General features: G+C 36.9%; 1 protein-coding gene across 1 annotated transcript in view; it reads right to left on the bottom strand.

Annotated features, from left to right (window-relative positions):
• LOC107082948 (zinc finger protein 385D-like) overlaps positions 1–24,010 on the bottom strand; it is a 109,559-nt gene extending 85,549 nt beyond the window's left edge. Inside the window, exons 1-2 of the mRNA XM_015371848.1 lie at positions 23,773–24,010; positions 8,135–8,277 (exon numbers count right to left, since the gene is read on the bottom strand). Of these exons, the coding sequence (XP_015227334.1) occupies positions 8,135–8,277; positions 23,773–23,794 (165 nt within the window). The 5' untranslated portion in view covers positions 23,795–24,010. The remainder of the gene's footprint in view (positions 1–8,134; positions 8,278–23,772) is intronic.
• Positions 24,011–24,570: the final 560 nt, after the last annotated feature.

The following is a 24,570-nucleotide window of genomic DNA, read 5'->3' as shown; positions in this document are numbered from 1 at the left end:
AAGGTGGCAATTTCAATGAGTGTTCTGCAACTGAATCATTTGAAAGTTGCAGAGCAATTCTACAAGTTCTACAAAGCCTGCTTTCTGTTGCTGTAAACACACCAGAGTCAACACATTCCTGACTCCGAGTTTTGAAGCAATGATGTATTCTGAAGTCATTAATGATAAAATATAGATGTGGACCGGTGGTGAGAGAGCAGGACGTTTGCATTCTGAAGAGGCCTATAAATCTGTTTGAAACACAGATTCCCCCTCTTTGTCTCTTAGCGAGCTAATGTTGATTACATTATTATTACAGAAATATAAATGTGACACATTTAATATCAAAGCCAGCCAGAAATTCCAGCTGCATTATATGTTTTGATTACCTCTATCTAGATCTAGATTTCCTTTCCAGTCCAAAGGTTCTGAAAGAAAAAATTATGCTCTGACATGTTGAGGTCCAGACTCTTGATTCGTGTCACTGCATGGCCAACATCTTGGGATGAATTTGAAGGGAACACGGAGCAATAAAAAAACACAATCTGGAAACTTGAGCCCAGAAGCAGTCAGAAAGATGAGAACAAATGAAGTGGGTCTGTTTTGGAGTAACGGCAGTGCAAAAGAAACCAAATATCACAATGTCATGGACAAACTAATCTAAATTAGGTGCTTTTAGAGAGATTTTGGATGCAGGTATCGGTGGGTATTTTTAGCCTGTAACCAACTAAATAAATAATGACGTGCCCCAGCTTTATCACTACTCCCATATGTCAAAGTAAAATACAGCAGGCAAGTTTTATGTTTCAGGGCTAATGCAATGAAAGACTGTATTTCAAACCAAATATACAAAAGTCTCTGCTTTGTTAGATTTCATGTGGTACAGACCAAACTAGGAAAGACAAAAACGGTTGGTGCACATGTTAAAAAGAACCCCAAACACAGCATGTTTCATGCTGTCTTAGATACAGAGGACATGCAGAGAGAAATGATGTACCGTTTTCAGCATGTGATGGCATCATGCTTTCTGGCCTTTGTGCGACTGTCTTCAAAGACTTCAAAACATTACTGCATGAAATAAGAATGAAAACTATTTAGGAATAACCCCCAGCTGTGCTAATGGGCCTCATCTGCTGCTTTGATTCATCTTCCCCTCTGCTGAACAAAAACCACACCCCACTAGTCCACCAGGATCCTTTCCTACTGTAAACTCACCCACTCAGTATGACAAACAATTTCTTCCTGTTCATCACTTTTTTCCACAGGTTCTTTTTTTAGTACGACCAATATAAAACAATTCTTGAGCTGCTATAATGTCTGGTTATATATTTTTTTTAAATAAATATTTAAAATTCTACAAACATATTAATCCTAAATATAACTTTGGTTTGGTATTACACACTAGGATCACTAAAAACAATGTTAATGAAGAGTATTAAACAAAATAATACTTTGATAAGAAATGTACATGTATATTCTAGATAGGAAAAGTCCTGGGAAGAAGCACGGTATGAAGCTGAAGTTCACTTATGTTATAATATAAATCAAAGACAACCACAGTTTAACTTTATTCATGGGAGCAAGTGAAATTTTCAAACTTTTAAAAGCAATTAATGAATGCTAGAAAAATCAGCTGAGATATAATATTTTTTTCATTCAGGAACTTACTTTAAATGGGACATATGCTTGTAAATCCATCCCATCATAATTAAACCATTTACAGTAGATTATATTATAAACCCTAGTAGTCTTCGATTTAAGCGAGTTTTGTGGTACCCTAAACTACATCAGAATCTGGTGTAAATAATCTGATGTAAAGAAGGCATTTATTGGAAAGTGGGAGAAAAAACATTGAAAAAAATATCTAAAAGGCCTTGTTCTTTAAATTCTATTTATTATTTTGGGATTTTATGAATTATTGCCCTGAACCAACGGTTTAGAAAAATTCATCCTTTTCTTCTTTTTGACCCTTTAAATTCTTTATTCATTTTAGATGCTACTTCAGTTATTTTCAGGTTATTGGGTTTTCCTTTAGAGATTTCTTTTCATAATAACCTAAAGTGAACTGTAAAAAATAAAAATGTAGCCTTACATCTCTGCCATGTGCTCTGGTAGACATTCTTTTATAAATAAAAGAAAAAACAAACACAAACAGTATATATATATATATATATATATATATATATATATATATATATATATATATATATATATATAAATATATATAATATATACTTTGCTCAAACACACAACTAAAATTTGACCCACATCATGTTTTAATGATTGGTCAATGACTATTAAATATTTTGAGCTATTTTGAGTACTATTGTTTTTAAGATGATTTAAAATTTTTGTCAGCGGTTATAATTTCAAACCTATTAGCAAATGCATCTGTTCTAATACTCCTACATATAACTTACCACAAACTTTAGCTCATTAGGAAATAACTCAGCAATATCTGGCCATATCTGATAAATAAACAAATAAATCATAACTACTAAAATATTTTAACAGATAGAATAATAACAAAATGTGGCAATAATTATAAAAATATCAATTTCATGTTAAAACTAGATATAAAGATATTGGTAACCTGGCAGGGATAACTGTGCTGTGAGCGAGTTGATGCTCTGCAGTTAAACTGCCGTGCTGTCATGGTTTTGGTTTTGTTCTAGTTTTATCTTAGTTTTCATTAGTCTTATTTTTCATTCTTGTGTTCTATGTATTTTTGATTGTATTTGATATATTTTTTGATATTTCCTGTTTGCCTTTTTGTGTCAGTCTCCTTTCCCCTAGCTCCCTTCTTGCCTCTGTTCACACCTGCTCCCAATCTGCTAATTAGCCTGGTCTTTGTTTCTCTCTGCCATATAATTTCGTCCTGTTCAGTCACTCTTGGCTGGTTTGTCGTCATTTCTTTGCCCCCTTGTTGTGATTATTCTTGGTCTTTAGCATTTTTTTGTGGATTTATATTTTGGGATTTTTGCTTCTGTTAAAGTTTTGTCATTAAAACATTTAAGTAATCACCTCAAGCTTTGTGTCTGCATTTGGTTCCTGTCAAACCTCCACCCCTATTGTGACACGTGCAGGTTAGTCAGGTTTATTTGACGAAATCATTGAGATTATGCAAAATATATCATGACCCAATGTAGCAGAACAAATGTGAATTAATTAAATAATTACCTATATCTTTGTCCCAGTGTAACATAATAAATTTGTATTACCAATATCATATTTAAACAACAAATAACAGCTTGATTTAGGTCATTTAGATTAAATAAAAGCATGTCAATGGAAAAAAAAAAGACTAGGAAACAGCTGATAAGCTGAACACAGGACTAGACCAAAGCAGCCTCATCCTCACAGCCTGCTCTCTGTGAATACCAACGTGTGCAGACGTTCTTTTCAAACGGAAAACTCCTCATAAAGAAGCTTTCCACCCCATTGCTCTCTTTACACATGCACTTACATGCATCAAGTTTTCTTCTGTGGCTCACGGTCATATTTTCTGCAACATTTTATTGTGTTACGGCGCCCCACTGGGGCAAAAGAAAAAGACGGCTAGAAAAAGAGAACAAACATCCATTCTTTGCCTCTGGCCATGGACTCCCTGATTTTGTCAGTCACTCATCCCATAACAAGATGCTGCAAAACCTCAACAAGAGACTTCAGTGTTATTCTCATTTCACGCAGGTGCGGACATGCACACGCTTCCGTGGTTTTCTACGTTTTTTATCCCTTCTCTTTGCCACACATGAAAAATGAATTTAATAGCACGCATCTTGCTATGATTAAGTGTGTTCTTATTTGTGCGGGGCGTTAATGGAAGAACTGTCATCATCAGGCCATAATCTCATGTGTTTTTTTCTTTTCTTTTCTTTTTTTTTTTTTTGAAACAGTGGAGCATAAATGTTTATTGAGCCCTGGAGGCACGTAAGCAAATGTGACCTCATCTGAGCCGATGTAAAGCGTCTGCTTTCAGAGGGGAGTGCAGATGGAAAGATCTGTAAATCACAGAATCTGCTCTGCTCAGTCAAACAGCTGCATGGTTCCTGTCCACAATTAAAGACCAATCGCAAATCTTCGACATCCACTACGCTGCTTTAGTCGCACAAATGAAGAATCAGTTGCTTCATGTATTTTACCAACTTCGCTCTCCTCTCGCTCCACATACTGTAGCAATACACTCTTTTTCCTCCACCTTGATGTTTCCTATATGACCTGATTTGGCTGCTTCAGCTTTTGATAATTTTTTTCCAGCCTGTTAACCTCACGTCTTTGCAACAGATCATTCATGTGCACTTTAGTTGCAGCCGTTTAAAACCTGTGTTGAGGCAAAGCAAACTCGAATGCATTCATCTGGTGATTAGTAAATCTGAAACTGAGGAAAGTTTAGGAAATAACAGACAAAAAGGGAAAGAAAAGTTGGAGTAACTATGAAAGATTAAGGGTGGTGTGTGTGTAGTGTCTCTGCACGCCTGACACCCAGGGGTGATTACTTTGTGTTAATCTTGTATCAGCTCTGCACCATTTGGAGGCTTCACAGTGTATTCCCTATTATGTGCAGAGAAATCTGCTGCATACAGACAGACTGCTGTTAACAGCTGAACTTTCTCATGGAACAGAAACAATCTATCATCCTTAGGTTATCATGGTATTTCTCTGTGATGTCCCCTCTCCCACCTTTCATCTCTGTATTCCTTCCAACTTCTAACCAGCTGTGCTCCATATTTCAGCCTCGCTTCCCAGTAGATTTTTAAATTGATCTGCTAAATTGAACCTCAAAGCTTTTTATCTCCTTTTTTTTCTTACTTTTTTTTTTTTTTTTTCCAAAAAGAGTCGTGTTTCTTTACACAATCTTGTGGTGTCTGTCACAAATTTCTTGAGGATTACTTTAGACTTTTAAAAAGAGAAACCAATGAATAGAGGTTTTTCTGGGTTGAGTGCTCCATTTGAAATTCTGACCGGTCATGAATCCAGGGATATTGAAGAAGCTTCATGTTACACACATGTTTCAATAGACTTTCATAGTTAGAAAGTCAACAGCAGACGTAAATAATTATATATATATATATATATAAAAAAAAAGACCTTAAAGTGTCTTTTAAGATTAGGAATAATCTATAAAAACTGAACGTATCTGTTTTAAATTAAAATAAAATGAATAACTATCAGCTCAAAGGGAGCAAAATTCAAAGCCATAAAACACTGTTTTTGTATCAGTCGATGTTTAATTTTTACATCTAAGAAAGTCTTTAAAAAAAGGTGAATAAATTGTCTTTTTTTGTCTAGTCATAAACATTTAATAAATCCAGCAGCTTTTCAAAACTTCTCATTATTTTAAAAATTAGTACAATAATTTAATATCTGTGTATCCCTGTCCATACTGGCTGCTTTTTTTTGTATCCACTAAATAGAGTTTCTGAATAAGTTTATTCAAAATTAGTTCAGTTATGAATTAAAACATTATTAAACTTCTGAATAAAAGAACCAAAAGTGTTTTCAGAGCCAGGAGAGTTCTTGTAATGTTGGAGCTACTTAAGTACAAATTATGTTTACTTAGTTTCCAGAATTATCTTAATTCATTTGATGCAGTGTTGATTTGGAGAGACATTTGTGTGGCCATTTTTAAGCCACTGGTTACATGAACTGAATGTTATAAACAATTAACATCCCATAATCCACAAGACCCACTGGTTATAAATTAAATGCATCTTTTTAAGGTAGAACAGGCTGGCTGTCTTTAAAAGCTCTTTATATGAGATTTGAAAAAGACTGTTTTGAATTACAATGATTTAAAAAAAAGATTAAAAACCTTAACTTTTAATGGCACGACATTACAGTGCTGACTAAAATTGCTAAACAGAGTTTTTGTAGGTTTCAACTGGTACTTTGGGAGATTTTTTCAGTCTATTTTTAGCTTAACTCAATCCACAGATTCTCTGTTTAATTTTAGTTGTTACTCTGGCTTGCTTACTCCAAAATATTAATATAAGGGAAAAGTTTTCCTTAAACCTAAAACCGCAAATGCTATGATTAACTTGAGACTGTAAATAAACAGTCATTTCAAATAAATTATAATGTTTTCGGATTACCTTTTAAATATATAAAAGATAAAGTAGATGTTGGACCAAACTAGACACATAATTGTATCTACACTTGCCTGCAACCATCACAACTCTCACATTACATACAGTTGATAAAAATTCACTGCCCAACATCCTGCTGTACTTTTTGGCTGCCAAGGAGGCACCTTCCTGCTTTGCAACGCTCACTTTATTCTAAATCACAACTGAACCAAAAAAAAAAAACATGATGTGGAAAAAAACAAATTGTGATTAGTCTACTTATCAAAGAAATAATCAATAGATAGATTAACAAATATTAAAACTAGAAAAGCACTTTGAGAGCACAGCCCTCTAGAATTTCCTCCAATATTTTGACTTTCACCCTAAGTTAATAGCTATATTCAGTCAAATTCCTGCATCCAGATGGTAATCTGGATCATTACCAGTCAGAATACGCACCTTCTCTGAAAGATTCAGCAAAATCTGTCCATAACTTTTATTATTATTTTGAAAAGATGAAAACATAACCACCTTGGCAGAGGTAATAAACACTGCAACCCTACTGGCCATATTACACTAGAGGTAAAAAAAAACCAAAAAAACTTCAACATAAACCAGCGAATACCGGGTGCCTATTATATTTGATGGAGCCAAACAGTTAATTAAGAGTTTTCCACAAGCAAAGTAGCATTTTAAAAGACTTAAAAAGAAATAAAATTTTTTTTCTGTGTGTGTGTGTGAAAAACGTAAGTAATGAACTCATTTGCCTCTATGCACTCATTGATTGCTGAAAAAATATCATGTTAAGGATGGATATGTGATCCACGACCAGATACAAGTCTAAAGGGAAAGTATTTCTTTTGCACGGAACAAACACAATTATCAACAGAAGACAGCATGGCAGGTTATTTTTTATTGCAGTTTGGGCCATTTATAGGGAACAAGAGTATTGTTAAAATTTGTGTTGCACTGACCCCAATACCAGTATCGGGCAGGGCCCAGATAATTCACTAAAATGGTGGTATCGGTATCAGCGAGTACCGACAAATAGGGCACCGATACCATTTTGAGAGCCAAAAGTTTGTTCAACTATTGTCACCCCTTCCAGGTAGGCAATAAAAAGTTCTACTGGATTCACGTTTTATTGACTTTATCCTGCTTCACAAAGGTATGCAGCAGCTTGACAAAGTCATGACGGCAAGTAGTGTGCATATATACACACACATATCAATTTCAAACATATGGTATCGGCCAATACTGCCCAGCCAGGTATCAGGTATCGGTATCGGGGCCAAAAAATTGCATCGGTGCAACTAGTTAAAATGCTGAATAAAATGTCACCACATCCTGCAAAAACCATCTAATATTGTGGCAGAGTTGTGACATTACAGAGAAGTCCCAATCTGGTGAAAAGGTGCCTTTATGGAAATTACCATAAAGCTTTCATCAAACAGAAATGGACCAGGGATGATTTCTCTTCACTGATTTTAGAGAAGAACAAGCAAAATAAATCTGATATCTTGCTGTACACTGAAGAACAGAAGCCCTATCTTCAATATGCACTCAAAAAATAAAAAAAATATATATCTGACTAGTAAATGAGTTTATGAATAAAATATTTCTAAATATGAAAACCTATTGCCCTATAGAAGTCCATTGAAGAATTAAAGGGGACATGGCAAAAAAAAGACTGCCTTTATCAACCAATATAATAGAAGTAACAGAAGATTACTTTAGGCAACAGATGAAAAATATACACATAACACTATGTTAAATAAACGCTTAAACAGAGCCATGACCCTGTACATGATCAGATGAAAATACACAAGCAGAAACACACGTGTCAGACAAGGCTCTGTGCTTTAGCCTTAAGGAAATTATTGCAGCTCACACAAAGATGAAAAATGTATAGTGTTTGAGAGAATTATAAACTGCACATCATATGATATGAAAATTATGTTGGAAAGATGTTAAAGGGGAAAATGCCATCTCTCCTTTTTAGGTCTCAGTTGGAGGATAATCCTTGGAGTGAAGCAGCTGTTCAAAGGCAGCAAGCAGACCGCATGCCGAGAGATGAACATCAGACTCACCGTGTTAAATCCTGGGAAAAGGCTGACCGCTGACGCCGTGTCCAACGGAATCGGGAGAAACTGCTTCATGCCCAGCGAGGTTTGGACAGCGGGCAGAGTTGGACGCATCAGGGTAGGCATGAGGCCATTTTGACATGTGTTACCTGCAGGAGGGAGCAAAGGCAACATGGTGAGCCGGTGACAGCAGCAACGGAAGATGACTGAGCCAAAATCTATTTAAACTCACATCCGATGAAACCCTTAGTGAGTTCCTATTTAATCTGTCATCTGTGTCATCAATGTCTCCATCCCTTCTCATCCCATTTGCTGCCATTTCGGCTGTTTAACACCTGTGCTCCTCAGGCTGCCAACTCAAGACTTTACATTCATGTGAAGCTCACAGCACAAACTGATTTAACTGAAACTAGAGCCTGGATAAAACGCTTGTTTTTGCAATTAGGAAAGTAGATGTGTTTAAAGAAAATCAGTTTTTCAAAGAGTTGACAAATCTCTGCTGTACATTTAAATATGCCAAAATTTTCAAAATTAGAATAAAATCTGCTATATTTTTAAAGTTATTGTGAAATAATGAGCAAAATATACAAGCAACACATACTGTATATACCCGACATATCAATACAGTAGTTGTAATTTATATTATTATTATTTTTTTTAGGTGCACCAGTCTGAGAATGTATTACACCACATGGTGCTGCTGCTTCCATTACCTTACTTCACAGTTTATCATTTTCTCAGGCTTGCATTCTTCCCCATTTTTTCTTTCTGTGTAATTTAGGATTGATCTCACAATTCTCTTGTTTTTTAAGCTTTAGGTGGTCCTAGTCTAAGGTCGTCTGTGGGTCCTCCACACTCTTTAAGTTCATAGATGCATACTTTTATTAATCGCAAGATAAGAGATAAAATGTCTTCATTTTATCTCAGTTGATCTTATCATTATTTATTAATCTCTCGGAGGCTTGACATCAACCTAGGATGTTTTCCTAAATTATTAATAGACATATTAATATTAGTATATTAAACTTTCATATAGGAAATTTAAATTACCTTCATAAGAAGAGATTATTTCTGTCTTACAAGGTTGAATGTTTGCAAACAGAGTAAGGAAATATCTGGCATCAACAAGTGAAGTAGTTTTCTGAAATCATTGCTCTTACACCTAGTTACTTGTCTTATTGATATTCACTTTCGTCCAGTTTATCATATTATCCTAAAACATTGTCTGATGACAGGCAACAACCTGAAGTATCATAAATCAAACCATGCAGCAGGTTAGCCATTTTGGATTCTGGCCTTTGACATCAATATATAATCAAAAATTAAATTAAAAATTCAACCAGCTTTTGATTGCTCCACAGGAAACCTTAACTAAAGGTAAGTGAAGGCCATTTTAAGGCTTACGACTGCATCCACTGTGAAACAGAGATTTTTCTAGGTGGCTGTCTCTTGACATCTACATTGTAACACAGGCCTGAGGGTCATTCAAGGTGGCTTATAGCGTTACCTATATTCTTTTAATAAAGAAAAATAAAATGAAAGATCATGTTGCAAAGTCAAAGAAGGAGGGAAATTCAACTAGGCATCGTTTCAAAATAAGAAAAAGAAATGAAGGGAAAAATCATGTCTCATGCCTCTGTAGTTTGTATTGAGTGACAATCCCCCTCACAACCATCACAGCTTGTAAACACGTCTGGTAGCCGGCTCATTTTTCACTTGATGTTTTTATATTTGCTCTCAGGCATCCTGCAGAAAGGCTTTGGGCTTAGTTGTGTTATTTTTGTCTTCTTGCACAGACTTTTGAGGTAGATCTACCAGTTTAACGAACAACCCTAAGCCTGAGGATTGCTTCTGGTTCTGGAAACCTTCTATTTCTCAGGTTAAACAGGATGTAAAAAGTGTATCTGCATTAAACTGACTGTATTGTAAATCACTAACATATCACCTGTACCGCTACTTGCAAAGACTGAAGCATGATCAACACTTAATGGAGAGAGGAAATGTTGCTTCCTTCTTACTTAAAGATTGGTAAACTGCCACAAAAACACTCATTTAAATAAAAATCTACAATGCTTGTTTTGAAGGTAATTAGCTTACACACATAACTGAAAATGGCCTTTTTTAGATAAAGTTTATGCAGGTATGGTTGCACAAATAACTCCTCTTGAGGTTATCTTACAGTACCAATGATCTTCTCTTGAGAAACAGTTATTTCTTAAGTAGAGAAAATATTGTTAACTATAATTTCTAAATTATGTTTGATTGTCTTTTCTTTTCATAATCCACCAATATCATTACAAAACCTTTGTATTCCAATAAAACTGTTTTGGCTTCTAACAGCTTTATGTGCAGTGATGGATTTACTTTGACTGAGCTGCTTAAGTTTCCACTGGGATGCTAAAGTTTATTAATTTTTTTAGAAGCTACAAAACTGGCTATCCAGTTCAACCACAGGTCGATCCTCCTATAGCAGATTGCTTTGATGCAGTGATTCATGCAAAATTAGCCCCATCAAGGTATTGGGTTCACATATAGAGGATAAGATGGTCATAATTTAAAGTTTTCTGACATTTGTGAATACATTTTTTTTTTTTACTTTAACTTGGTGTTTCAGATATTTATTTTAAATGATTGTTTGCCTTTAGTAGCTCAAAGCCAAAACTAACTAAATATATAGAAAACACTTTGCTGTGAAAAGTGTTTTTTTTTTTTTTTTACCCCAACACCGATATAAACCTTTAGCTTATTAGGTGTTATATAATGTTCTCCTATAGTCTGCAGCTACAGCAGCTTCAATGCTTCTGGGCAGGTTTTCCATAAGATTTAGTTGATTGAGTGTTTATTGGAATAATTTTCATTCTTCCAGACGTTAATTAACAAGGTCTGACACTGATGTTGGATGAAAGATATTGGCTTGCAGTCTGAGCTTTTCTCATTCCGAATATGTCGAAAGGTTGAAATCAGGTCATTGCTCAATCTAAAAGTTTCTTCCAAACCAAACTAAATCAACAGGACTAGTGCGCAGTCCTCTTTCAATGTAAGGATCATCAGCAAACCTTCCCCACAAAACTTGAAGCATGAAGCTGCCCCCTTCTTTAAAATCACCATATCCCATGGTTATATTCAAAATATATACATAGGACTCTCAGAACTATCTGTAGTCTTGTCAAACAAATAATTGCATTAAATTTGCTTTAACTCCCTCGTAACAACTAATATTATGTTGTTGAAATATAAAAGTTTTACACAGTTAAAACGGTCATTTACAGAATGACAAGTTTCCCACAGCACAGCAAAAATGTGGGATATGCTGCAGTTATCAAATCCATTATCATGGAAATGCTGGTCAGGAATGTAGAGGGAGGAGGAGAAGGATGGGGTTTAAAAACAATTATTCATTAAAATGTTTTAAATCTGAGAGTAATCCATAGATGTATTTTCCTTGTTGAACATCTATTGATGTCGGTACTGGTGCTGGAAGCCATGTTTTGAGAAAATACAGTTAAATAGCATTCAGGTTGTGCTGAGTACAGTATATAGCAGATTGTTTAAAAAAAAACTTCATCTCTTCCTTTCAAGAATTTTGATTCCTAGATAAAGTAGAGCCTCTGCCGTCAAAACATCAACTAGTTTCTCCAATATTGAGATTGCAAAAAAAAAATGAAATCAGCCTCAAATTCCCATGATTGCAAAAATGTTTACAGTATTATCTTTATTCTATAAATAATTCAAATACAGACCAACCTGAGGTCTATAAATCACTGCTCCTTCCAAAGGATAGAGAAGTGACTGCAGTAATTCCCATCTTCAGGGACTGTACATTTTCTAATGGGGCATTACCAGTAGGCTGTTTTCAAACCATCTGGTCCCAGTTGCTAGAGGTGGTTAATCCAGGTCCAGAAAGTAAAAACCATCTACAGAGAATATTTCCAACTATTTGCATATCTAGCTCTACAACACAGACTGGGAGCCAATCACTGGGTTATGTAAACAGGATGAAAGAAAACAATGGCAGCGTTTCTCATTTCTGGACCATGGTTACCCATCTCTGCCAGTTATAGCTGTCTGGCAGTTTCTCTGTCGCCACTAGCTGTAGTCAGGACATTTAAGTGGCTCCCTCTCTAGCAAACCCTTCCCAACTTTGCACTTGTCAAAATGTATTCTGGCAATTGATGTTTTCCTGTGAATGTAAAACCCAGGTTCAGCAGAAAGATTGGTCGGCAAGGAGGCATCAAAAATCACTCTATAGAAATAATCTGTGCTCTGCAGTCAAGTACTTTACATCAGTGTATTCAATGCTCTGCATTTCATATGATGATGCAATGCTTGGATGTAACAGCTCGGCCATGAAAACCCCCTTCAGGGAAGCTCTCTGTGCACTGTTGTTGAAAAAATTTGGACCTCTGGGCGTTACCAGTATCTATACGGTGTCTGTGGTCTGTGATTTTAAATACCTTTATTTTTTTGTCATGGGGAACTTTCACTTTGTTTGGCGCACAGGTGGCTCAAGATGACAGTACGACGGTGGAAATGACAGAGCTCTTGAGAGCAATCCATTTTAAAGACGTTATTGTAGGCATTTGAAGGGTTGCATTTTTTTTTCAAAACACTAGCTGTGTGTGCAATATATAGTTATCTGTTTTGTTGTTGTTATTGATTGTACTGTTTACATATTATACCTTTAGAACAATAAATTGACTAAATGAATGGTGTAGTCTAATAAAATGGCCACATGACTGTATATATATTTTAAGTGTAACTACAGCATTGATTTCAAGGTGCATTCAGGCTGATGAGATAAGATGTTGGGTCTGCAGGTGAATCATGTGTTGATTGTTTCTTCTCTGAAATAGGACACTGAAATTGTCCTTAAGGGCTGAAGTGGAGAAACCCCACAGAGTCTTCTATGATGATTCAACTGTAAGAGAGGCCTGGGCCACACATCTCTAGGAAAAACAAAAGTAAATACTCCAGTTTTATTGTCATGTGAGAGTGCCACGCCAGCAGAGTGCTTTCCTAACCACTAGCTGGAAACAGGACAGGGCTGATTTCAACACGTCAGGATTGAAAAGAAAATGGCAGAAAAAAACTGCCGCTGCCTTCCAAAACATTATGAATTAAAGAAGCTATTTCACAAAGCTATAATGAAAACCAGAGAATTTTTTTTTCTTTTTTTTATCACAGCACATAACAACAGCAAAACTCTGGGCCAGCAGGCTCCAAAGCGCTGGCATCAAACCAGTGTCATGAGACAAATAAAAACAATGTTTGCCACGTTTCATTCCCCAGGCAGTGGTTAGGGGTAAATAAAAAGCAAAAGTCATAAAAACAAGCAGAGAATTGGGAGAAACCACAAACTGCGAGCCTTCTTTCTCTCACTCCATCCCATGCTTCCCGCTCCAGTCGCCGGAGCGCTGCCATCTGTTGGAAAAAGTGTACATGCAGTCTTTCATGTGGAGACACGACCTAGTATCAAGTTTAACAAAGCATGTCCTTCAGCAGGGATCATCCGATCACCATCACTCGCTTTGCCGGACTGACGTCACCCCTCAGGCTCGCCTCACCTTGCTAACAGCCAAATCAGCCGTCCATCAGAGCCAATCACATAGTCGAAACCAGCTCGTCTAAACACAGCCACTCTGATGTGAGAAGTTCATCTGAAGCCATCTGACATGTGGATTTGTCTGATGAGGTCGTGTTTGGTTTTCTCACTGACGGATGAGATCTGACATGCCATCACGGCGAAGGTTGGGGGATTTTTTTTTTCTTTTTCTCTAACCGGCAACATCACATGACGCTGATTTGTTCCACCGAAGAACCACATGTCAAAATAAAGTCTCGTTTTCCCTGACACATTAGTAGAGGCATCATATAAGCAGATAAAGTTTGAATTCTGTTTTCTTTTTCTAATTCTTGATGCTGATATCAATGTTTGCATATCTTTTTTACTCATGTCTCAAAGGAACATTAAGACCAGCATGCTTTCATGCTAGCTCTAAAGTGCTCCATTTGCTGATGCAAATATGAAATACAGTTTTTTTTTTTTCAGATGTACAGCTGAAATCAAACACAGAAACTGAAGTTTGCAAACATTTCTTTTGAATTGTGTTGAATTATATTTCTAAATTTATTATTTGGGGTTTGGGCCTCTTTTCATAAGCTTCTTATAATGCTGCTGACAGAACTGATGTGACTGAGTCAGGTTTGTGAAGTTTGTATCAACACCTCTTTTTTTTACCACTGCTCTAAATATAATCAGTGGTTTGGTCTCTCCAAACCACTGATTATGTTGTATTTATGTTAATTTGTAGCAAGGGCCATTTTCACACATGTAGTTTATTTACTTAGGTCCAAATAAGTGGAAGAGGTTTATACCTCGTATGTGTGGTTCTGCTAACAGACAGAGAAAACTCAAAGTGAACTAAAACCTGCTAATGCAAATCGTGCACGAACATTCATTGATCATGTGTTAATGTTGGGCGGTGGGTATAATGACCTCAACATGCCACCTTCTTTCTTTTTGCTGCAAAATGCAAACACTATATGATATGATGTAATTTGTCTTGCAACTACCTTCCTTTTCTTTTCCAAGTATGCATTTGCAAAGGGTGTTTTAGCCCTTTTTGTTGCTCTTGGAAGGATGCATCTTACCCAAGTGGTTCTTCAGCCAATGTGGATACTTTCTTTCCACCTTTAGCGACCACCACATTCATAGGTCTTCTAGTCATTCAGGGTTGGATTTTCACGTTTCAAATTAACAGACTATTAAATATATGGATGGATGGATGGATGGATAGATATAGAGAAAGATAAACACACATTACCTTTAAAATGTAGTGAAAGATGAAAAGAAGAACTAAACCTATACTAGCAGGTTATAAGGAGGCCAGGCAGTGAAAAAATTAAAGCTGTAGATTTAAAAGAAACAAAACTTCTAATAGACATCTGTGTCACAAACACGCTTTTGAAGAAGGAGTCACTTGTCAACCAAGTGCTGATTTTCTTCCAAACCACAAACATATATTTTAAGACAGATTAACAGTATCCTTGCAATCTCTGGAGGCAGCCCATTTAAAGACTAAATTTCTCACCATTGTTAAAGTGCTCCATTGTGGCATCCGACTGAGCTATGGTCTCTCAAGGCACATTAAAGACACATGTCAGATCAGTGAAATGTGAAAAGTACATTTCCCAATGGAAAATGGTGGTGTCAGATGTTCATGAAGTGCATGACAAAAGTTTACCTAATATGCACCTTAAAGGGACAGTGTATAACATTTACCCCCACCTAGTGGTGCACTGAATTAACTACAAATTACAGACTTGCCTCTCTATGTTAGTCCTACTACTGTACAGAAGCTGGAGAGCGGCATTCTATTCTTTCAGAATGGAGGACACAGATCAATCTCCGTCACCATTATCAAATCAGCTAAAGTAAACAGTGAAACACATGGATCATTTCTTTGAAAACAGAGCTGAATGAAGCCCCGCTCCTCATAAATTGACTCCACCTGGAAAAAGCTGAACTGATTTAGACTCCTGTTTTCTTCTGTTACTTTTTTTCCTTTTTTGGCTTTTTCTCTTGTCTATACCTGTACAAAGAGTAAGGATGGTCCGCTTTTGCAACAGAAAGTGGAAGACGGAATGATCTACGTTTGTTTTTGCTTATCATAAACTCCTTTCCCTAAACCCTAACATGTTTTCAGATACAGGTAAAATGTGTATCTGTGCTCTTTCAGCTAAACTGATAGCGACGCAACATGGCGTCTACCATTGGTTGCACCCCCCTTAATGTATTTATAAACTACTAACCCTAACATCTGAAAAAACTATAATTTCTGATATGATGTTGTTAGACTTAAAATGAAAATGTATTTATTAAATCAATAATTTGTTTTTGCAAATAAAAAGCCACATTTGATACACACTGTCCCTTTAAACTTGTCTAGTTAAGCCAAACACGATTAAGATGGACTTCCAAAGAGGTTTTATCCCTGGGTCATTGCTGATGTGTCAAGTAGCAGTACCAGTGCTGTAGTTGTGGTGAGCATGTGTAGTATTATATGCATGCAGTTTGATGGCTCTGGCGCTTTTTTGAGTTTTTGGTTAAAAAACATTTATGTCAGTATTTTGATCTGTATTCTGTTTATATTCTCTGTCCCCTGCGGGGAAAGGTAACACAACAATCATAATCCAGCTGGTATGATCAAACATATGAACACACTCAAGTAGGTCTCCTAATCCTACACATCTGTCATCACTAAAAGAGGGACAGAAAAATAAGCCAGAACAGGAAGACGAGTCACTGGTTTTAAACTGAACTTTAACCTTGAAATTAGAGCACTCATCTCACCTTGGACTACTTAAAACTCTTAGAAAAGAACACAGATGGAAAAACAGACGGCCTCTCAGTCAAGAACTGTCATGGTTTTGAGAAAGAATGGGGACATAAATTTTAACGACTGGGGTTTGTTCAGTTCAATCATGTCAGTTTCAAGTGCGCTCCACCAGCAGTCATCTACTTTACATTGAGGGTCTGTATAAAGAGTCGGCTTGTTCTAAAAGGTCTGCAGGTCACCGTCATTAAAATACCTCTTGGAAGTGTGATTGAGCTGTTAAGGTATTCTGTCTTTAGTTTTGTTTTCAGCCTATTTTCCTGTTAGGAGTACTTATCCTGATGTGATTGAAACAAAAGTAATCGAGGTGAGGCAGAGAAAAAACAAACACAGCACTAAAGGTCAAGTGAAGAGGAGATCTCAGAATATTATGTTACCTTCCAAAGCATCTCTTCATTGCCTAATTGACCAGTAAGAGCTGTCTTGTCACTGAATAGGGCACTCTTGCTGTCGGTCTCTAATGCAGTCAATGGCACCAAATATACAATGAATACATTCAGTATGGTTGAGGTGTTAAAATGTTTGCCTTTGCATATTTTAAACATTATTTTGTTAAGGACACAGGAAAACACATTGGAATATTTGGACATTTTTTTCTTTTCCTTCTGAGAAATCAGACTCTCCTTAGATATTAATCTCACAGCTTGGCTTTTCATGGATGTTTTTATCTTTGGCATCTCATGATCTTTTTTTCATGGCTGGTTTGACACCTTGCTCCGTCCGTCTCAGTCGTTCTGCCATTGGGCAAGAAACTTCACCCGGTATTACCTGCTGATGGTGTTCAGAGGCCTGTATGGCAGTCTTGCTTCTGTCAGTGAGCCCCAGGGCAGCAGTGGCTACAATGTAGTTTGCCCCCATCAATCTGTGTGTGTGTGTGTGTGTGTGCCCGAATTGGTAAATTATTGAACATAGTTTAAAGAGCTTTGGGGTCCTTTCACTTGACAAAGGGCTATACTGCCCTGATACCCAGCCATTGTTATTTTTTTGTTGTGCTTTTGAGGTCATCTGCTAATGAACTGATGAGAGCTGTTAGGTTTAAAAATGATTAATGGTAAGGTAAATTAATGTAATGGTAAAGCTGCTTGTGGACCCCTGTATCTTCTGGCAGCAGTCTCACCAGACACCATTACTTCCTTTGACCTCATCTAGGTCCTCAGGCTTACAGTACCTTGCCTTACCAGCAAGGACAGCTCTAATATAAAAATAGAGGCTGTCCCACTAATATGGGTTCATCAATAATATTTCTAGTTTCTCCCCTGTTCCCCTTCAGATTTCAGTATTTTTCAATTAATTTATTGTATTTGTTTGTTATTTGACCCTAGTAAATGGCCATTGTTATAACTTCCTTATCTTATTTTATTCTTATTTTATACTATTTACATGGGAACAGTGTAATTCTACTGTGTTGGTTGTAAATTTACTAATTTTACTTATTCTATTCTGTCTTATACCATATTTTTTTACAATCTCATTTTTCTCTCTTCTGTAAACGGTTTCACTGGACGAAAAGAATTTTATTGTCCACAGTTCTGCAAACAGAAATTCTAATCAGTTAATAATGTAGAAGCTATCATGATGCTGCTCTAATTAACAGTCTGAATAAACAGAGTAATTATTGAGTGTCACATACATTTTAATACCTTTTTGCATACTGTTTTGGTAGGACAGCAAATAACTGCTGGAGGCCTCGACCGCATTATTTCCATACTCAACAGGAATCAACGTTCTGCCAAAACAAACCTGATAATCCCACAATAAGCTATCTCTACAAAAGCAAAAACCTATTATGTAAATTCAACTGCTAAAGAGCCATTTTTTGCTTAAGGAATTGCTGTAAGTGAAAATGAACCCCAAGTGACAGGGACTTTGGATCTGTCAGACTGAATTGTGAGACACAGCTCAAATGCTCTGAAGCTGTGTGTCTGCTGGACATGCAAGCCCTCCATTTCATGAAGCCTTTACTTCATCATGTCATCAGGCTTCAGGGCTTCGACTGATTAAATATAGCTCCAATAAATCAAGCTAAACACAAACAAGTGGATGCATTTTAACCCACGGCTCTTGGAGACATCTGTGCCACCCAGGAATGTTCTGCTGCAGAACTCAGATGACATCTGACTTCTTTTCTATACTGGCCTTTGGTTATTCTTTCTTTTGGAGGCTGCATTTAATGATGCATCACTTACAGTATTTTTGAATGTTGGACAGGGTGTTTTTGGCCACTGTATCAAAAAATTGCCTCCAACTTAAGCTGTTCTCTGCGCTTCCCCTCCTTAAGAATCTGTGTATCCATTTTTCCTCCTGCGGTTGTGCTTCAAGAGAGCAGGAAAGTAAAAATGATGTGTGGAGGACGCTGAATGGCATTAATAATTAATCATCCTCACTGGCTGGCTCCCCTCCACCTCCTCTCGTTGTCCTAAACCTGCCGGCTCCTTGGATAAGATCAGTCTGGAGAGGCTGAGAGTCCACGCAGGCAAAGCAACTCATAATAAAAAGAATGCTTTTGCGCAGCATGTTCATTTCCCTCGGCAAATACAAATCCAATTATTAGATAAATCTGAATTTTACTGAAGCTCATTCACATGCCGACCACGTTCCTTATGTGATTAATGCTTTTTGTGTTTTCATGCAGCTTGCTGATTGTATTCGCTGACCCTTAACATGCTGTGAGATCAGTGCTTCCCTTCAAGCAGGGGGGATAAAATCATTTCACCCCTATTAAAATGAACAAAGGGTGGATTTAAAACATTCTGAGAGCTACACTTTCACAGATTTCCCAATTAACCTAAACTAGATAAATTCAGCTTTGAAAAAAAAAAAAATCTTTTTTTGGTCCTGTCGTTTGTTAAGACACATTTGCTCTCTCTGCCACTAGGAAAAAACCTTACTAATAAACACATTTGCCACTAAGCAGGCTCCCGCAATTGATGTGTTTCTTGAAGAGAAAATAAAAGAAAATGTTGGACTGATTTCCTCCAGGTCTGTAATGAAACCCTGACAGTCTACAGAAGGCTGGTACCTGCTGAGTTTTTTTAGATGATTAATCAACCTCTACACTTCCCACTTTTCCCAAAAACCAAATGTACAGACTGTGCTTTTGTAAATGCTCTTTAAATATGCAATTAATTCTTTAAAAGAAACAGAATGCAGTGTTTCTCAAAAATGTTTCCACCTTTTCAAGATGTAAGATAGTGCTATATAAAATTGGCATAATAAAAGGATGGGTTACATATATTCTGTAAAATCAGAATAAAATGTATAACTCTGCTAAAAGGAAAGATACAAGTAATATATAAGGTGCAATAGTCTGTTTGTGTCAGTGTGCACAGCCTGTCACTTTTACCTTTTTAAAAGTATTATTCAGCAGCTCTTGGATGTAAACCTGACAACAGCCACACCAAATCGGATGACTCATATAAGGAGGTTAAAGTAACTTAAAAGTTGCATAATTTGACTAAAGTTTGCAGAGTGTTTGCAATAATCAAAATGATATTTTACAAATCATAAGAATTCAAATAATTAATAATAATAATAATAATAATAATAATTGAACTTAATTGATCTCACACTGGAGAAATTCACCTCTGCATTTTACATCGTATACTGTATATGATATAAAAGATCTCCCACACTGTACAATGAAGGACACATCATCATCTGCCAGGGATGCTTTTACTCAGATGAAGCAAAGCTTTTTTCCTCATACAGGGTAGGAAATCAGCAAGTGTACATTCATCAAGCAAGAAAAAAATGTTAAGTTTAGACCTAAAACTTTTTTTAAAATATAATTTGCTGAGCATTAATTCTGAGTTTGGTTTTTTTTAGGGTTAATGTACTCGCTAATGTTTTTTTGGCCATCTATTAATGTGTGAAAAGTTTCTTTCCGATCTGTTTTCCATTTTCCCTCAATGTTGGGGCTCCTATTTCAAAGAGTTCAGAGGTCTGATATAAATCACTCAAACAGAAGCTTTTAAACAGGAGCAATGCAGACCTGGTAACCAAACAGTGTTATTAATCTTTTAGGAGATAGCGTCTATTTTTCCCTGCAGAGCTTTCGGGAGTGCATTCATAAATGCTAAAATGATGCACACATCCAGGCGGTGACCTTTACTATCCTTTTGTTGTGTTCTACGCTGAGCATTAAAGATAAAATGGCACTGAAACACAAATTAAAACAAACCTCTCTAGCCAGAAAAATCCGTTTTGAAGTGTTCTTTTTGTTTAAAGTTAGGGAGGTTTTCATCCCTTCGTTTTATCTTATTGGATTAGAAGCACCCAAACAGAACTGCACCACTTTCACTTTTCTACACTTCCAGCAGTTTCACACCTGAGCAGCGTCGGCAGTGGATCTCAAAGAGCCGGAGTTGTCTCTGCACCTGACAGCTCATTCCTTTATAAGCTTCTCTTTTCCGTTTCACTCGATCCTACTCATCCTCTGTGTATACCATAACAAGAGAAAATCCGTCTCCCTCTTACAAACCATGGTCTATAAATTTGGATCACTTTAATCCCTTAGAAAAAAAAAGTCTTTCATTTAACAAATCACCCTCTTCTTTTAGAAATCCGGATCACTGTGTAATTATTCCTCAGATGTGGGCCAGCTGAGAGAAGAGTACTTGAGTGGGAGCTGCATTAACTCTTCCAAAGTCTCCTTTAGTGTCCTCCATATCAACTAATGGAAGAGGCCTTTCTCAACGGGGAATTTCAAGAGGCTTTCACTGCCAGTAATTCCTGTATAGCATTCCTGAGCAAGAACAGTTGGTAAAATCTCAATGTAAATGAGATGCACAGTGTTAAGGACACTTTATCAATATTCACTATGTATTAATAACAGTTGAAACATCCTTCTGCATTCTTTTTTTGTTTGAAGCAAAGCATCAACAAGGTGTGAGAAACATTTCTTATGCTTTTTGTCAACATTGCCGACTGATGCATTATGTCATGGAATAGCTATCAGAATATAGGTACCCTGTGGACATGCACATTTTGCAGTTTTCTTTTTATCATCTGACCATAACCATCACAGAGGTACTTTTTACACACAACTGCTGCTCATTTCGTATTTCTAACTATTCTCTGTAATGCTTAGAGATGGTTTTATGGATGATCCCAGGAGATCAGAAGTTTCAGAAAAATGCAGACAAGCCTAGACTGTTAGAAAACAAAAAATAAAATTCTCTGATCTGAAGGGACAAAAATCCAAACTCTTTGGTGTAAATGCTAGGTCTTTAGTGGAAACAAGGTACAAATTGTCACCCAGACCAATAACATCTCTGCAGTAAAGCAAGGTAGTAGCAGCAGGGTTCTATGTGGATGTTTTTCACCATTAGGATATAACAAACTAGTCAGGATGAAGAGATAAATCTAGCAATGAACAGAGACATCCTGTATGGAAATTTGCTCCAGAATGCCCCGAATGTCACTACAGACATCTCTGTTGAGACCTGGAAATTGGTTTGCATAGACATATTCTACTTAACATGGTGCTGCTTTAAATGTACTGCAAAGATGAATGACTAAAACTGACTATGGATAGTTGTGCTTAGCTTATGACATCATATTCAAAGGACATGAGGCTATAATTGTTTGCAAAGGCCATGAATTCGTACAGTAAGTAGATGTGATTTATTTGTTGTTGTTTTTTTCTTTTTAATGCCTGTGCAAATTCTGGGTTATTGCAACCCCGAAACAGGCTTAAATTGGAGGCTACCAGACTTAAGCTCTTTTTTTTTTCTTAGGATGTTTCCATACCTATCCAAGAGTCTTTGTCAGTTGTGTTGGCTTGCACCAGAGCAAAAGTCTGACTGCCTTCCAATTGTATCCTTTTGTGGTTCTATTTTAAAGCAGTTTACAGCAATTTAAACACTAAAAAAATCACATTGACATAATTGGGAGTCGTGTGTAGGATTTTGAGGCAAGAGATGGATGCATTGCCATTTGGAATAAGGTTGTAATTTAACTAGATGTGGAAAAAGTGCAGGGCTGCGGATACTTTCCGGATACTGGAGAGAGGAATAGGTAAGTGCAACATACTGAATTCTTTGCACCTGTGAGAGGAGCATGTCTGGATGAGCAGAGGAAAAATGACTAATTGTAATGGAATGAGCACACAAGGGGCTCGTGAGACAGTCAGAGCTGATGCCGTGCAAGAAAAGGGTACTGAGTTTAAATCTCTGCCTAAAATATTTTTGCATGGAGCTTGCATGTTCTTTCTATACGAGTGGGCTCTCTCAGCTTCCACCCACAATCCAAAATCATGACTGCTAAGTGGTATCTCTTAAATTGCCCTTATGTGTTAAGTTGTGTACGGTTGTCTTATGTGTTTCTTTGTTGCTCTGCCATAGGTTAATGATGTGTCCTGGGTGTGCCCTACCTCTCACCCAATGACCGCTGAAGATAGACACCAGCTCCCCTACGACCTTGCAAAAATGAATGGGTAAATAACAATGCATAGAAGAATGGAAAAACTGGAGAATAGACCAAAATATAATAAAACAAGGGAATAAGTGTAAAGTTCAATGAATCCTAAAACTATGCAAAATTCTGAATTACTTAAATCTGTTCTCTTCACCTTTCTGATGCATGGACTGAACTGCAGCAAGTTTTCTTCACTGTATGCTAGATGTCCAAATGCACTGAGGCGCTGCCGTGTCATTGGTTGATTCTCAGTATCTGTTAACAAGCAGTTTAACAGGTGTATGTAATAAAGCAGCTATAGAGTGTGGATGATAAATGAATGAGAGAAGAACCTGAAATTTATCTCAGATACATGACTGTTGCTGGAAGTGGAAAATCCAAGAATAAAAAAGCAGGACTTTCTTGACAGGTTTGTGGTATAAAGACATGTTTCTACCCATCTTTTTCACAAAAATAAAAAATAGCATTTATTTTGAAAAGATCTCCCACAGAATTTCAGCAATTTTTTTAAAAAGCCCTAAAAGACCAATTTGATCTTTTCAGCAACATCTGCTCAGATCCATCACTTGGGTCCAGAACAAGTATAGAGGCTCAGCTGGATCCGGTTTACATGTAGAGGAAAGTGGCATGTCTTCTGATAGTGCAGGTTTGAAGGAGCACACTTAGCTTACACATTGGGATTAAAACAAAATAAGGTTGCCTAGGTGAACAACTTTATGCTAATTTCCTTTAATAGAAACCAGTGTTTCCACTGTTCCAGTTGCTGGTGTCCTGAACAAGTCCAGCAACCTAAAGGAAGGAGTTCAACTCAAAAAACACAAACAGACTCACCAAAGAACATGCTGCTCTCCATATCTCCTCAGGCTCAGGGGTTTTCTGTATTTCCTCTCTGGTACCCTTCCAGTGTGTGTGTTCCCATAGGCAGCAGCGTGTGCATGCCTCATACACTCCTTAGAGGTGTGTGAGTCCGTGCATGTGTCTGTTTGGTCCAACAGCTGCAGCGTCAGTGACCAGCCTGCATTCTGCGCTCTGCACGCCACTGCTGTCTGCTGCTTCTCTGTCTCTCCTCACTCTGGTAATCCCTTCGCCTCGTTCCTCCCCTCCCCTCTTCTTTAGCTCTTCCTACTCCTCGTTCTCCTCCTCCTCTCTCTCTCTTTCTGATTCCTTTTGCTTTTTTCTCTTTGCTCCCTAGGGTCTATATCTACATTTTACAACAACAGTCTATCTTTCTACTTGCATCATCCTTGCTTTATGTGTATCTCAAACCACTTTTTCTCTTGTTTTTTTTTTCCTTCTATCAGCCCCCACTTGATCTTTTCCCTTGTTCTTGGCTCCCATCTCATTTTTATGTTTGTTTTTAATGCGTCTTTGTCTGCACAAACATGTTTAAAGTTTTCCCTCAGTGTTTGCTTGGCTCTCCTTTATCCATGTAACATTTTATTGTCACCTTGTTTACGTGCTTTAAAACTTCAGCTGCATGATAAATGCAAGTGGGATACTTTGGTATAAGTAGGACAGCTGAACATAATGGTTCCAATAAAAACTTACATTAACTTAAGAAATACTGTAAGAGTTGAAATTTGATTTTATTGATTACTTTACAAACCTTAATGGTTTTGAAGCCCAAGT

This window comes from Cyprinodon variegatus, unplaced genomic scaffold (genome assembly GCF_000732505.1).
Source record: "Cyprinodon variegatus isolate N-32 unplaced genomic scaffold, C_variegatus-1.0 Scaffold66, whole genome shotgun sequence".
In the NCBI taxonomy this organism is placed as follows: domain Eukaryota; kingdom Metazoa; phylum Chordata; class Actinopteri; order Cyprinodontiformes; family Cyprinodontidae; genus Cyprinodon; species Cyprinodon variegatus.
This window is presented reverse-complemented; position numbering and strand designations above follow the sequence as displayed.